The following is a 13,424-nucleotide window of genomic DNA, read 5'->3' on the forward strand; positions in this document are numbered from 1 at the left end:
AACAAAAAATTTTAGATGTAACATTAGCATTATCTTGCATGTGGAAGCAATACCCAAAATGGGCGTTAAAGTTACAAACATCATTTGTTTTTATACACTTAACCTTCCATGAACAAATTTGTTTCCTGTTACCAACATTTTAAACTCAGTTTCTTTGAATAGTGTCATGCAATGCCTATTCTCTAAGCAGTTTAGTTTGTACATTTCCTTGAGACTTGGCAGCTCCTTCTTTCCACCCTTTCTGCCGCGCTCTAAGTTCCCACAATGCAGTCAGCTTCTTCTGAGCTACCAAGGTTAACTCGGCTTTCTCCCTCGCCTCCTCGCACGTTTCCATCCCTGAATTGCACTTGTCTGCTTCCTTTTGATACGAAGATGCGATCTTCTTCGCCTCGAGGAGTGCCATGTCAGCATGCTGCTGTTGTTCCAAAGCTTGGTTCTCCCTTAGCTTTAGTTCTTCTGACAATAGTTCGCCAAAATTCTTTTCGGTGTCTCCACTCACCTCCGGATCAGGCTTTGCACAATCTGTGTAACATTACCAATCAAATATAATTTTCTAGCAGAAGCTTATCATCCAGTGTAAGAGCCAACAAAAACATGAGACAACATATCCAAGCAAGTTTACTATAAATTAAGAATGCTAGAAACATTGTAATTAGTTTAACATATGAGTACAGATTGGCATAAAACAAAATTAGAAGGAAAAATTATATGTTCTGAAGTCACATTAGATTTTTTCCATCATAAAAGTAGATTCAATTGATGAAAAAACAACAAACTTCCTAAATTCTTCAAGTAAGTCAACATTCAACAATGATAGCTTCAGCTCCTACCATCATACAAATCGGCATTATATAGAGAAGTTAACAGAATGGTTTAATTAATTGATTCGATGTAGTTCATCCAGAGAACAGAAACCAACCTCCAAATGAAGTGTTACTCAGACCTATAAAATCACATGGAAAGAAACATAATTAGTTACATGACAAATGTGCAGTTGAACAAAGACAAGGTAGCTGCAAACTATAATAAAACCACAAAGATATTTAATTGGAACTGTATTTACTACCAGAGACCAAAATAATTTGCCAATTTATCAGCATCATCATATGAGACATTGAAGTCAAGTAACAATGTCTTCTTGTCAAATTACTCATACTGGAGTATATGAATTGCAAGATGAAGCTATAGTGAGAAAAGAAAATCAATCCAACCCAGATCCAAAAAGTTCATTGATTCTGATCCAAACCCCATAATCCAATGACCCAATTAAGAAAAGCACAAACTTTTAACAAGATCATAAGATGGGTAATCAATCAGGAACACACGTGAAATGAGATCTGAAAAAGCAAGCACCTTGTGGAATTGAAAGTATGGGTTGGGAAGAACAATCACAGAGACAAGGAGCACAAGAAGAAGAAGAAGAAGGAGAAGAAGAGTGGTTGACATCAAGCAATCCTTCCATTAAGTGCCAGTAAAGAGGGGGACCCACTATGTACCCTGCTATGCACAGTGCCACAACCCCCAAACCAATCTTCAATATAACCCCTGTGTTGTTCGTAGCCATCTTTCTCTCTCTAGAGAGAGAAACAGAAACAAACGATGATTATGGTGTGGTAGTAGTATTACTATTTAGTATTTACTATTTAGGTGTCGGCAATTGGCAAGTGTTAGAAAGAGTAAAGAGGTTTGTGCTGCTTCCTGGTATCACTTGACTTGAACGAGGAACTTGTCTTCATCTAATTTAAGGATTCTGTTAAGACTGACAATGCAATGATCAAGTGATATCTCAGATCCATATATCTAAAATTCATTATTTACTTCTTTATCTGATGGAATTTCATTGCATTAAACGAGTAAAAGATTTGTTCCAATTTAGGTTTGTGAATCAACAGTAAATTTTTAAATAAAATTTTAATTTACAATAAATTAATTTTTAATTTATCAGATTAAAAAATATTATAAAAAAATATAAAAATAAATAAAAAATTTAATTTTATTCATTACTGAATAAAACAGTTATATATATATATATATATATATATATATATATATATAATTGTATAATATTTTATTAATAAAATAAATATTTTTTATATTAATAGTATAAATAATCTTTTAGAAAAATTTGTACAGTAGCTCAGGTACCGGACGGTTCGGGGATGTCCTTCGGTTGGTAAAGTGGGGTATCGCCTGGTTCCGGGTTGCGAGGTTGGAGCTGGAGTAACCGACGTCCCGAGATCTTGGTGTGGACAGAGGGGGTGCCACCTGCAAAGACACTCCAACGCTCTAATCCGTCAGATGTGCAGGCGAAAAGTGGGAAAAGGTGATGTACGTGACGTACCTTGGGGAGGGGTAGGACCCTTCCCATATATACCATGTCAGGAGTGGGCCCCGCAAGGGCAGACCCACCTTCCTCAAAGCTTCCCAATACAGCTGTAGCAGAGAGCTGTAAAGGACGCATGTCCGGGTCAGTTGGTGAGCGCCTCGCGCCCGACCGTTCGGGTCGGGTGGCCTATGGGTCGGGTCGGCCTGTATATCGTTTGGGTCGGGCCGTAACAGTGCCCCCAACGCGCCAGCAATGATCGTGAGGGCCGTTGGTGGCGTGTTATGTTTTCTCTTGTGCGTTGTCGCTAGGTTGGCCGCTCGTGGGGAGGACGTGCCTCTTGCGCGTGTCTGTTTGTTGCTGGGAATAACCTTTCGTCGCCTCGTTCTACGCACCAGGCATTTAATGCTCATAATGAGTTATTTCAAAACCCTGCACGCAAAGACTGTTTTGCCATTGCCCTTCGCGCTTCTTGAGTCAGTTTCTTGATCCCTTAGTCAGTTTTTGTATTTCATTCCTACCTCAGTGCCTGGTTCTTTCTACTTCCATCTTCTTCCCTCTCGAATTTCCTACTACGATTTCTGTATCCTTGTGCATTCGCTCCTTCTTGCTTCCTTTCGAATCTCTGCAACTATCCTGGTAAGCACTCATCCCTCACTCTTCCATGTTTGTTTTATCTTCACTGTCTGTGCTCCTGTATGCATGCTGTTCTTCTTATTTGACTTGTATGTTGGATGACATTAGTGTCAGGTAGGTGCATTAGGGGGGTTACCATTCCAGGGCATTAGCTTTTAGGCTTTTACTTAGGATTTGCTTCGGCCATGCTTGGTTGTAGTGGTTGAATAGACGAAATGTAGTTTCTGGACCTTTTTCGAACTCCCGACCTCGTAGACTAACTAAGTGGTGCCCCCACTGTAGGTATGGCCCTACGTCACGTTTCACGAGCTTCCGCCTCAAGCGCGGCTTACGACCGGTATGCTTGGGTGACTTCCGACGTAAAGGACTCCCCAAACCAAATGGGTGAGGAGGAGCTGACCGAGTTCCGTCAAGCCGAGTACTTGTGCGGCGGGACTGACGAGGAGTCTAACTACGACGTTTTCGTCCCCGCCCCTAACGAACGATTATACGAACTCAACCTCCACTCCCCTCAATTGCCGACTGGATATGGTTCTACTAGGCAATGTTTACCCAATTGGGGGTTCGCATTCCTTTCTCTCCTTTCCAAATGGCGCTCCTTAACCGATGCTCCGTGGCGCCGTCGCAGTTGCATCCGAACAATTGGGCTTCCATCCGCTGTTTCGAGATGGTGTGTGAATATTTAGAGCTGCCGGTGTCCGTGGACATGTTTCTTTACCTCTTTACCCTTACGAATCCTTCCAAAGAAGGGAAAGCAAGAAAGGGGTTTATCTCCTTCCGATCTGCCCAGGGTCGGAGGATTTTTGGCTTGTTCGAGGACTCTTACCACGAATTCAAGGATAAGTACTTCAAGGTGCGCCCAGTCAAAGGTCGCCACCCCTTCTGGCTGTCGTTGGAGGGGCAGCGCCTCATCCCGACATATTGGAGTTTTAGGGCGGGGTCCAATACCTTTATTAAGGTAACATACAAAGGAATGTCCTCTGTGGACAAAAAGATTGCCGAAGTGTTGTTGGCTGTTTTTTGGGAAAAATCATGTGAACCCTTATCTCCTTATGGGAGACCGGAAGGTCGTAGAAATTATATTTGTGAGTAGCTTTAACTTGCATTTCTTGCGCTACTGTTGCTTTGATTCGTTATGCCGATTTCACGACTAACCCGTTTCACTATTTTGCTGCAGTGGGAATGTCTGCCGAAGTGACCGGTCTTGAAAATTTATATAACACCTTTCTGGATGGCGACAACGATGAGGAGACGGTGATGCGTGAGCATCTTTCCTATCTTTTCCTAGTGAATTTGCATCTAATTTGTTGAGTTTAATTAAGAATTAATTATATTTTAGCCACTATGGATGCTATTTTGAGTTTTGTGCAATTTTAATTAATTTAGGTAGCATTCGGATGGATTTGATGAAGTTTCTGCAGAGAAAGAGAAGAAGCCAAGGAGATGACCAGCGAATACCGACGCGGACGCATGGCTCACGCGACCGCGCGGAATGGAGGAAATCGCAATGACGCGATCGCGTGCTTGACGCGAATGCGTGGACTGGAATCTGCACAAATGACGTGAACGCGTGGACGACGTGGACGCGTCACATGAGCGATCTGCAGAATTGACAGAAAACGCTGGGGGCAATTTCTGGGCTGTTTTAACTCAGTTTTCAGCCCAGAAAACACAGATTAGAAGCTGCATAATGGACAAATCAAGTGGTCCCCACCCATCAGTTGAAGACTTGTTAATTAATTTGAATTTAAATTCAAATTTTAAATTAGGAAAAGATATTATTTTAAGTTTAATTTTAAATATTATATTTTAAATTTATTAGGATTAGTTATAAAAGGGATCCCAACAGGGTGATTCCGAGAGAACATTATTCCCATTTACAATTTACAATCCTTATTTTCTACTCTGAACCATGAGCAACTAATCCTCCATTGTTAAGGTTAGAAGCTCTGTCTATTTCTATGGATTAATTTTATTGCTTTTTCTATTTTAGTTTATGTATGGATTTATAATTTAAGAATTGTTTTCGCTCTTTATTTTATGAATTTGGGTGGAACGGAAGTATGACCCTCTTTCTATTTGAGTTCTTGTAAAACTTGGAAAAGCTCTTTACTTGAACAACAGCTTGAAAACATATTCTCCTAAATTTTAATTATCTGGATTTAACGGGATACGTGACATATAATCCTTTTATTTTTGGGTAATTAGAGTTTTTGTGGCATATAAACTGGAATTTAATCATCACCCTCTAATTGGAATTAATTGACCAAGGAATTGGCTGTTGATGAATTTTAGAGGAGACTAGAAAGGTCTAAGAAATTAGGGTCTAGTCACATATAGTTTGCCATAAATTAAATCCTACATAATTAAAATAATTAGTAAGGAAAGTTAATCCGGAAAAATAGATAACTCTGAAGTCTTAACTGTTTTCTCCCATATTTTATTTTCAATTTATTTACGTGCCTGCCTTTGATATTCTGAGTCACTGTTTAATGCTTTTTGAACATCAACACTCTTTTCTGTTTGTCTAACTAATCCTATCAAACGCTATTGTTGCTTAATCCATCAATCCTCGTGGGATCGACCCTTACTCACGCAAGGTATTACTTGGTACGACCCGGTGCACTTGCCGGTTAGTAAGTGTGGTTGTAAATACTGCACTAGACAGCTGACGGGAATCAGAAGGACCTACCCGAAAATAACGAGAATCAGGTGGTGCCTCCTCCCCATGATGTCGAGATGTCGGCTCAAAGTGCTGATGGGGCGCGTGTTTCTCCCATCCCAGAAGAGGTCGTCGGTACTGACGAGGGCTCGACTTCCAATCCACAATTCGAGGAGGATGATGTGAAGGTTATCCACAACCCAAAGAGGAAGAAGTCGTCCTCTAGCCCTGAAGGAGCCCTCACTGTGATAGAGAGGAACTTCGATGCCGGAAACTTTATAGACTCCCAGTTGCTTCCCGGCACGGAGTAATATTTCCATGGCTCGGATCTTCCTGGGCAAGCGAGGTGGATGTACTGTTCTCACCTCGTGGCGCCACCATAGCCAGGAAGGCCGAGTTTGAGCTGTCGGAAATGCAGTCGGTGCAGAGGAGGCTCGAGTCCTCTGTTAAGGCCAACAATCAATTTAAGGTGCAAGTCGAAACACTTCGGGAGCAGCTGTCCAAAGCAGAGGAGAAGCTCAAAGCTGCCAAGGAGAAGGCCAAAACCGCCGAGAAAAAATTGAAGACTTCTGATGCAGCTGTTTTCTGGCTAACCGAGCGGGAGCTGACTCTGGAGAGCCAGCTCAACGCTGCTCAGGGTCGGGTGGCCGCTTTGGAAAAGGAACGCGACGAGGCCGCCTCATTGGCCAAGACTGCTCAATCCGAAGCTGAAGAATTTAAGAAGAAGTACAAAGAGACCGTGAAATAGGGGAAGAGCACCATCCTGATGACTGAAGAGACCCTTAAAGCCCAAGTGAAGCTCGTGGCTCCTAACTTCGACACGTCGGCAATCGGTGTTTTCAAAACAATCAAGGATGGAAAGATTGTTGATATGCCGAAGAAGTGATCTCTGTACTCTTGTATGAATCTTGTAATTTTTTGTTTCTGTAGACCTTGTCGCGTAGTTTGGTAAACTTTGTTGTTGTGCCCGTTGGATCTTGCATCTGTAAACTACTTTAGTAGTCGTTTGGTCGGCTTATGATTACTATTTTTCCCGCTTACTCGGTAGTGCATTTTCGTTCTATTTTATTACCATTTTGCTGGTATTGGCTTGTCGCTTACGTTGGTAGTTTGACGAAGCCAAATCGTGGCTTTATTATTGCTATAGCCGTTTATTGTGGTGTTAATTTGGTTGGTTTCCGGGGTGATCAGTCCCGAGATACCGTATCGTCGCCTCGTTTAACACGTATCATAAGAAATTCGTTGTTATGGGAAGCATAGAAGGGTAAAAGTAAATTTGAACAAGTGAATATTAGTCGGCAGTTGAGCAAATCTATGGCAATGATAAGTATTTAACAGAAGTAAATTATTTGATGATAAAGTGAAACCCGGGTCTTACTGAGTTGGTCAGGTCGCCTACTCGGCATGTTTAGACTAAGAATAAAACCTTCTTAAGTTACCCGCGTTCCACGTTCTCGGGACTTCCTTGCCGTCGAGTCTTTTCAACTTGTAGGCGCCCTTACCAATCACCTCTTTGACCTTGTAAGGGCCTTCCCAGTTGGCCGCCAGCTTACCTTCCCCCTGAGTCGGCATCCCGATGTCGTTGCGCCGCAGGACCAGGTCATTTTGTTCGAATTCTCTTATGAGTACTTTGGCGTTGTAGCGCAGGGTCATTCTTTGCTTCAGCACTGCTTCCGACAAATGGGCCATTTCTCTAGCCTCGTCTACTAGGTCTTTCTCTACAGCTTCCTCTACTCCTCCCAGAAGCAACCGTGGGCTCGGCTCACCAACCTCTACGGGTATCATAGCATCCACCCCATATGTCAAGCGGAATGGGGTTTCTCCTGTGGACGATTGCTGGGTTGTGCGGTAGGACCAGAGGACGGAGGGGAGTTCATCAGCCCATGCTCCCTTTTTCTTATCAAGCCGCTTTTTGAGGCCTAGCAAGATGACCTTATTCTCGGCCTCAACTTGGCTGTTCATCTGGGGATGTTTCACAGATGAGAATTTTTGCTTTAAGCCCAAACCGGCGAAGAACTCTACAAACTTCTTGTCAGTGAACTGCGTCCCGTTATCAGAGATAACGACCTCAGGGATGCCGAATCGAGTGACCACTTGTATCCACATGAACATCCGACAATTGGATGAGGATATGCTGGCCAGTGGCTCAGCCTCTATCCACTTGGTATAGTAGTCGATAGCAACTATAAGGTACTTGACCTGCCCTGGACCGACCAGGAAGGGTCCCAGGAGGTCGACTCTCCAATGTGAGAAAGGTCGGGAAGACGTCAATAGGCTTAGATAAGTTGCCGGTGCCCTGTGGAAATTGACGTTCTCTTGGAACTTGACGCATTTCCTTACGAATTCTTTGGAGTTCTTCATCATCAACGGCCAATAATACCCTGCTCTGATGAGCTTTCTTGCTAAAGCTTTGCCCCTGATGTGGTGACCGCAGCACCCCTCATGGACCTCTTTGAGCACATAGTCTGTTTGATTGGGATGCAGGCATTTCAACAAAGGTTGTCTGATTCCTTATTTAAACAACTGGCCCTATATGATTACATACTTGGCCGCTTCCCGCCTTATCATTTTGGCCAGCTTGTCGTCGATGGGGAGCCTCGCCTTCTCCAGAAAATCAATGATCGGGTCCATCCAAGAGGGTTTTGATTGAGTCAGTTGCAAGACCACAGCTGGTTCCTTTACCAAACCTTGAATGAGAGATCGGTTGCCGGCCCCTGGTTTTGTGCCTGCTAGTTTGGACAGGAGGTCTTCCCGTGTGTTCCTTTCTCTCGGAACGTGTTCGATCGTGACCTCCTCGAATTGTTTGCTCGACTCTTTGACCTTCTCCATATACTTCTGTAACAGGGCCTCGTACTCCGCTTGATTGTTTGACACCGGGAATTCGAACTTGATCGACTGTTCATATATGACCCCGACTGGGCTTTCCAAGATGATCCCGGCTCCTCCGAACGTTTGGTTGGAGGCCCTGTCTACGTGGAGCTTCCACCGTATGCTCGTTGCCTCGGTTGGGTCCCCTGTTACTTCTACCAGGAAATCGGCCATGGCCTGCGCTTTAATCGCATGCCTGGGTTCATACTGCAAGACATACTGGGATAGCTCGATATCCCAAGTCATCATTCTTCCCGCTAAGTCGGGTTTCTGGAGTACCTGGTGGATTCCCTGGTCTGTCCTCACGACCACTTGATGACCCTGGAAGTATTGTCGTAATCTACGAGAAGAGGTCAGGAGCGCAAGTGCCAACTTCTCTAATTTGCTGTATCTCAATTCTATTCCTTGCAATGCTTTGCTCACGAAGTAAATTGGCTATTGGATCTTTCCTTCTTCTCGCACTAAAACCACCGCCATCGCTTCATCCGTTATGGCCAAGTACAGGTATAGCGGTTCTCCGACCTTGGGCTTCCCGAGAAAAGGTGGTGTTGCAAGAATCTCTGTGAAATGCTTGAATGCTTCTTCACACGCCGGGATCCATTCAAATGCTATCCCCTTTTTCATCAGGTTAAAGAATGGTAGCGCCCTAGCAGCCGACGCTCCGAGGAATCGTGATAGCGCGGTGAGACTCCCTGTCAACCTTTGAATGTCCTTGATGCATCCCGAGCTCTTCATCTGGAGTATTGCTTCACATTTTTCTGGGTTGGCCTCCACCCCTCTTTGGGTTATCATAAACCCCAAGAACTTTCCCACTTCCATGGCGAAGGAACATTTAAGTGGGTTGAGCCTCATGCCGTGTTGTCCGAGGGAGGCGAATATGTTTTCCATATCACCTATGAGATCATCAGGTCGGGCAGTCTTTACTAAGATATCGTCTACGTATACTTCCACCGTTTTGCCTATGAGGTCGCTGAATATCTTATTCATCAACCTTTGGTAGGTGGCCCCTATATTCTTCAGCCCGAACGGCATTCCCTTGTAGCAATATGTTCCCCCCGGCGTTATGAACGCCGTCTTCTCCTCGTCTGGCCGGTGCATCGGTATCTGATTGTAGCCAGAATAAGCTTCCACGAAGCTCAGATACCGATATCCCGCCACCGCGTCGACAAGCGCATCTATGTTGGGGAGGGGGTAGAAGTCTTTGGGACATGCTTTGTTAAGATCGGAGTAATCTACGCACATCCTCCATTTCCCATTGTGCTTTCTAACCAGAACTATATTCAACAGCCAAGTCGAGTAGTCGAGTTCCTGGATAAATTCCGCTTCGAGAAGGCTGGCCGTCTGCCTGGCCACCTCCTCTGCCCTTTCTTGTGACATTTTCCTTCTCCTCTGAGTGACTGCCTTGGCCCCCGCTTTGACGGCCAAGCGATGCGACATGAGCTGGGGGGTCTATCTCCGGCATGTCGGCTGGCGTCCAGGCAAATAGGCCGTCGTTAGCCCTGATCATTTCCATTAAAGGTTCCTTCAGGTCGTGTGGGAGATTCCTGTTCACGAAAGTGAACTTTTCCTCTGTGTCGCCAACCCTGAACCTTTCTAAGTTCCCTTCCGGTTCGGGTCTGGGTTTGTCATCGACTCTAGCGTCTAGGTCGGCGAGGAATACTCCCGATGCTTCTTTGGATTTCTTCCTTAAGGAGAGACTAGCATTGTCGCAAGCGACTGCCGTTTCCAAGTCTCCCTTTATGGATCCAACGGATCCGTCTTCAGCGATGAACTTCATTACCAACATCTTTGTACTGATCACTACCCCGAGATCGTTGATAGTATTTCTTCCTAGGATGACGTTGTAGGCCGTGGAGTCTCGTAGGACCACGAACTCAGCCATTACCGATCTCCTTCCCTGTCCTAGTCCTACAGATACTGGTAGGGAGATTATCCCGTCGGGCTTGATAAACTGGTCGCCCAAGCCTACTACACCGTGCTGGTGAGTCTTCAAGTCGGCATCCCGGAGACCCAAGGCATCGAACACATTTCGAAACATGATATTCGAGTCAGCCCCGGTGTCTACGAGGATCCGTTTGATGAGGCCGGTTCCCACTCTGGCCGTGATGACCATGGGAGGGTTTTCCGCAACCTCGTCGAACCACTGGTCCTCTGGACCGAACGAGATGGGTGGAACCCTCTTGGAGCATTGTGCGGAAGAGGAGGAGACCGCCAGGACTTTGGCATCCTTCTTGTGTGCCGACCTCGACCTTGGAGCCACGTCTCTTGCTGTTACCACGTTTACTATGGTAAGGCTGTGCTCGTTGTCCTCTGGCTCCTGACGTCGCTTCACTGCGCGGGTCTTGTCCTCTCCTTCGCGGTCTCGATCTCGTCTCCTCGGCTCCCTGATGAGGTGGGAGAATTCGGCCAGCTTTTCATCTCGGATCGCTTGTTCTAGCACATCCTTCAGGTCGAAACAATCCTGTGTCTTATGTCCATAGCCCTTATGATAATCACAATAGAGGCTCTTGTTCCCCCGGTTCTGTCCTTTAGAGGTCGGGGCTTCGACAAAATTTCCTTCTCGGCTATCTGCTGATAAACTTCTATGATGGGGACGGTGAGGGGGGTGTAGCTGGTGAACTTCCCGACTCGGGAAAACGGCCTGGATGTCTTGCCCTGCTCGCCGTCCCTGGCGTGCTCCTTCAGCCTTTCCCCACCGCCGTGCTGCCGAGGTTGATTGTAGGTGGGCTGCCGTTTGTTGGCAGCCACGACTTGACTGACTTCTTCATCGTTGATATATTCCCTAGCCACGCTTTGGATCTCCTGCATCGTCCACACCAGCCTCGTGGTGAGATGCTTCCTGAAATCCTCGTTCAGAAGCCCATTCGTCAAATACAGACTGGCCACCGAATCGGTTAGCCCGTCAATCTCCAAACACTCATCGTTGAACCGGTCCAAATATTTTCTGGTCGGCTCACCGGGCCTTTGTGTCACCCCGAGCAAGTTGATCGGGTGCTTCGCCTTTGCGATTCTGGTAGTGAATTGGGCCAAGAAAGCGCGGCTAATGTCCAAAACCTGACAACAGAGCCTTGCGAGAGGCTGTTAAACCACCGTATTGCAGGTCCCGCCAGAGTGACCGGGAAGGCGCGACACCTTACTTTGTCACCTACTCCCTCCAAGTTCATTCTGGCCTCGAAGGCCGTAAGATGCTCCTGGGGGTCTTGGGTTCCGTCGTACCTCATGTCCGTTGGCTTATCAAAGTGCTTTGGTAGCCGGACCTCGAGGACGGAACGATGAAATGGGGTTGCGCCATTATCACGGGTCGCCGTGTTCTCCTTGGCCTTTCTCCACTGTCTTCCTGGTCCCACTCTGTGGCGCGTCTCCTTTCAGGCCGGGTGTATATCACGGGGTCATGACGTCTTCTTGGGCGTTCCTGTTCCTCCCAGACGCTTTCAGATTCAGATCGTGGGCTAGGCGTGCGCCGGGAATGACTTATCTGGGGAGTTCTTCCCCGTGTCACGGGAGAACGGGAATAGCTTGGTTCGGGAGTTCGTTGGCGATGTTCCTGATTTGCCAGCTGGCAACCCAGGTTCTGCATCCTGTGACGCAATTCCTGCATTATTCTGGCGCTATTGCTACCTGTTCCCCCAAAGGGGCGTCTCTCTTGAGATCGTGAATACGGTTCGGGTCGTCGTGGAGGGGACCTCGTGCGCTCTCGGGAGGAAGCCACGGAGGCTTCCCCTCTGGGCTCGGCCCCGTGGCCTGGTTCTCCAGGACCCTGTACAACGTCCATTTAGGCGGTCCCCACAGACGGCGCTAATGTACGGTAGCTCGGGTACCGGACGGTTCGGGGAGGTCCTTCGGTTGGTAAAGTGGGGTATCGCCTGGTTCCGGATTGCGAGGTTGGAGCTGGAGTAACCGACGTCCCAAGATCTTGGTGTGGAGAGAGGGGATGCCACCTGCAAAGACACTCCGACGCTCTAGTCAGTCAGGTGTGCAGGCGAAAAGTGGGAAAAGGTGATGTATGTGACGTACCTTGGGGGAGGGATAGGACCCTCCCCATATATACCATGTCAGAAGTGGCCCCACGAAGGCAGACCCACCTTCCTCAAAACTTCCCAATACAGCTGTAGCAGAGAGCTGTAAAGAACGCGTGTCCGGTTCAGTTGGTGAGCGCCTCGCACCTGACCTTTCAAGTCGGGTGGCCTATGAGTCGGGTCGGCCTGCATATCGTTTGAGCCGAGCCGTAACAAAATTAATATAATAATATGATTATGTAAAATATTTTGTAAGGTCAATATATTAAAACTAAATTTTAAATAAAAATATGAAAATATCCTTTTCTTTTTAACGTTTTTTAAAATATTTAGCCGTGAAACTCTTGCACATTTAAAAATTAATGACTAATCTCTAATTTTGTTTATTGATGACGATAAGAAATGGTCGAAATAGTTTTTTAAAACTAGTGATATTTGTAGTTTATCTAAACATTTTTCTTTTTTAAAAAATATATATTTAAGATAAAAAAAAATGGGTTTAAAAATATTAAGATCGCTCAATATTTGTTTTAAAAGAAAGTATAGGGAGTCAATGGAATATTTGTATAATAATGGAGGTTTAGAGAGTATTAGAGATATAACCATTAGTGTTATTTTTTTCTATTAGCGTAAGCTTCTGGGATGAGTGGTATTATAACATGATATTAGAGTTTTAGATCTGAAAAGTTAAGAGGTCAAGAGTTCGATCATTAGTGAACTCCAAAATTAGTTTAAGCTTTTGGGATGCGTGGTTTTATAATATGAGATGTTTATTATCCCTAATATCCGAATGGTTATTCTGAATATTATGGGTGATGTTCATTTTACACATTGTACAAATATTTCATTGGCTCCCTAACTCTTGTTTAAAAATTAGAAAGCTAAACACTAATTTGCAAGTAGTGTATTATAACAAGGA

At 45.4% G+C, this 13,424-nt stretch overlaps 1 protein-coding gene across 1 annotated transcript; it reads right to left on the reverse strand.

Annotated features, from left to right (window-relative positions):
* Nucleotides 1-1,788, reverse strand: LOC107629987 (uncharacterized). The gene is made up of 3 exons (XM_016332971.3): nucleotides 1,354-1,788; nucleotides 920-943; nucleotides 1-522 (listed from the first exon to the last, which is right to left on the reverse strand). The coding sequence occupies exons 1-3, from the start codon at nucleotides 1,562-1,564 to the stop codon at nucleotides 176-178; spliced, it is 582 nt and encodes a 193-aa protein (XP_016188457.1). The 5' UTR covers nucleotides 1,565-1,788; the 3' UTR covers nucleotides 1-175.
* Between the last annotated feature and the right edge of the window lie 11,636 nt (nucleotides 1,789-13,424).

The sequence above is a fragment of the Arachis ipaensis genome, chromosome B3 (assembly GCF_059453495.1).
Source record: "Arachis ipaensis isolate K30076 ecotype BB chromosome B3, ASM5945349v1, whole genome shotgun sequence".
NCBI lineage: Eukaryota > Viridiplantae > Streptophyta > Magnoliopsida > Fabales > Fabaceae > Arachis > Arachis ipaensis.

What these genes read in the sequence shown, in the direction of transcription:
- LOC107629987 (XM_016332971.3), bottom strand. Translation starts at nt 1,564, where the DNA reads ATGGCTACGAACAACACAGGGGTTATATTGAAGATTGGTTTGGGGGTT. An exon ending in CATACTTTCAATTCCACAAG is followed by an intron (nt 944 to 1,353) that starts GTGCTTGCTTTT and finishes GTGATTTTATAG; the next exon opens with GTCTGAGTAACACTTCATTT. An exon ending in GAGTAACACTTCATTTGGAG is followed by an intron (nt 523 to 919) that starts GTTGGTTTCTGT and finishes AATGTTACACAG; the next exon opens with ATTGTGCAAAGCCTGATCCG.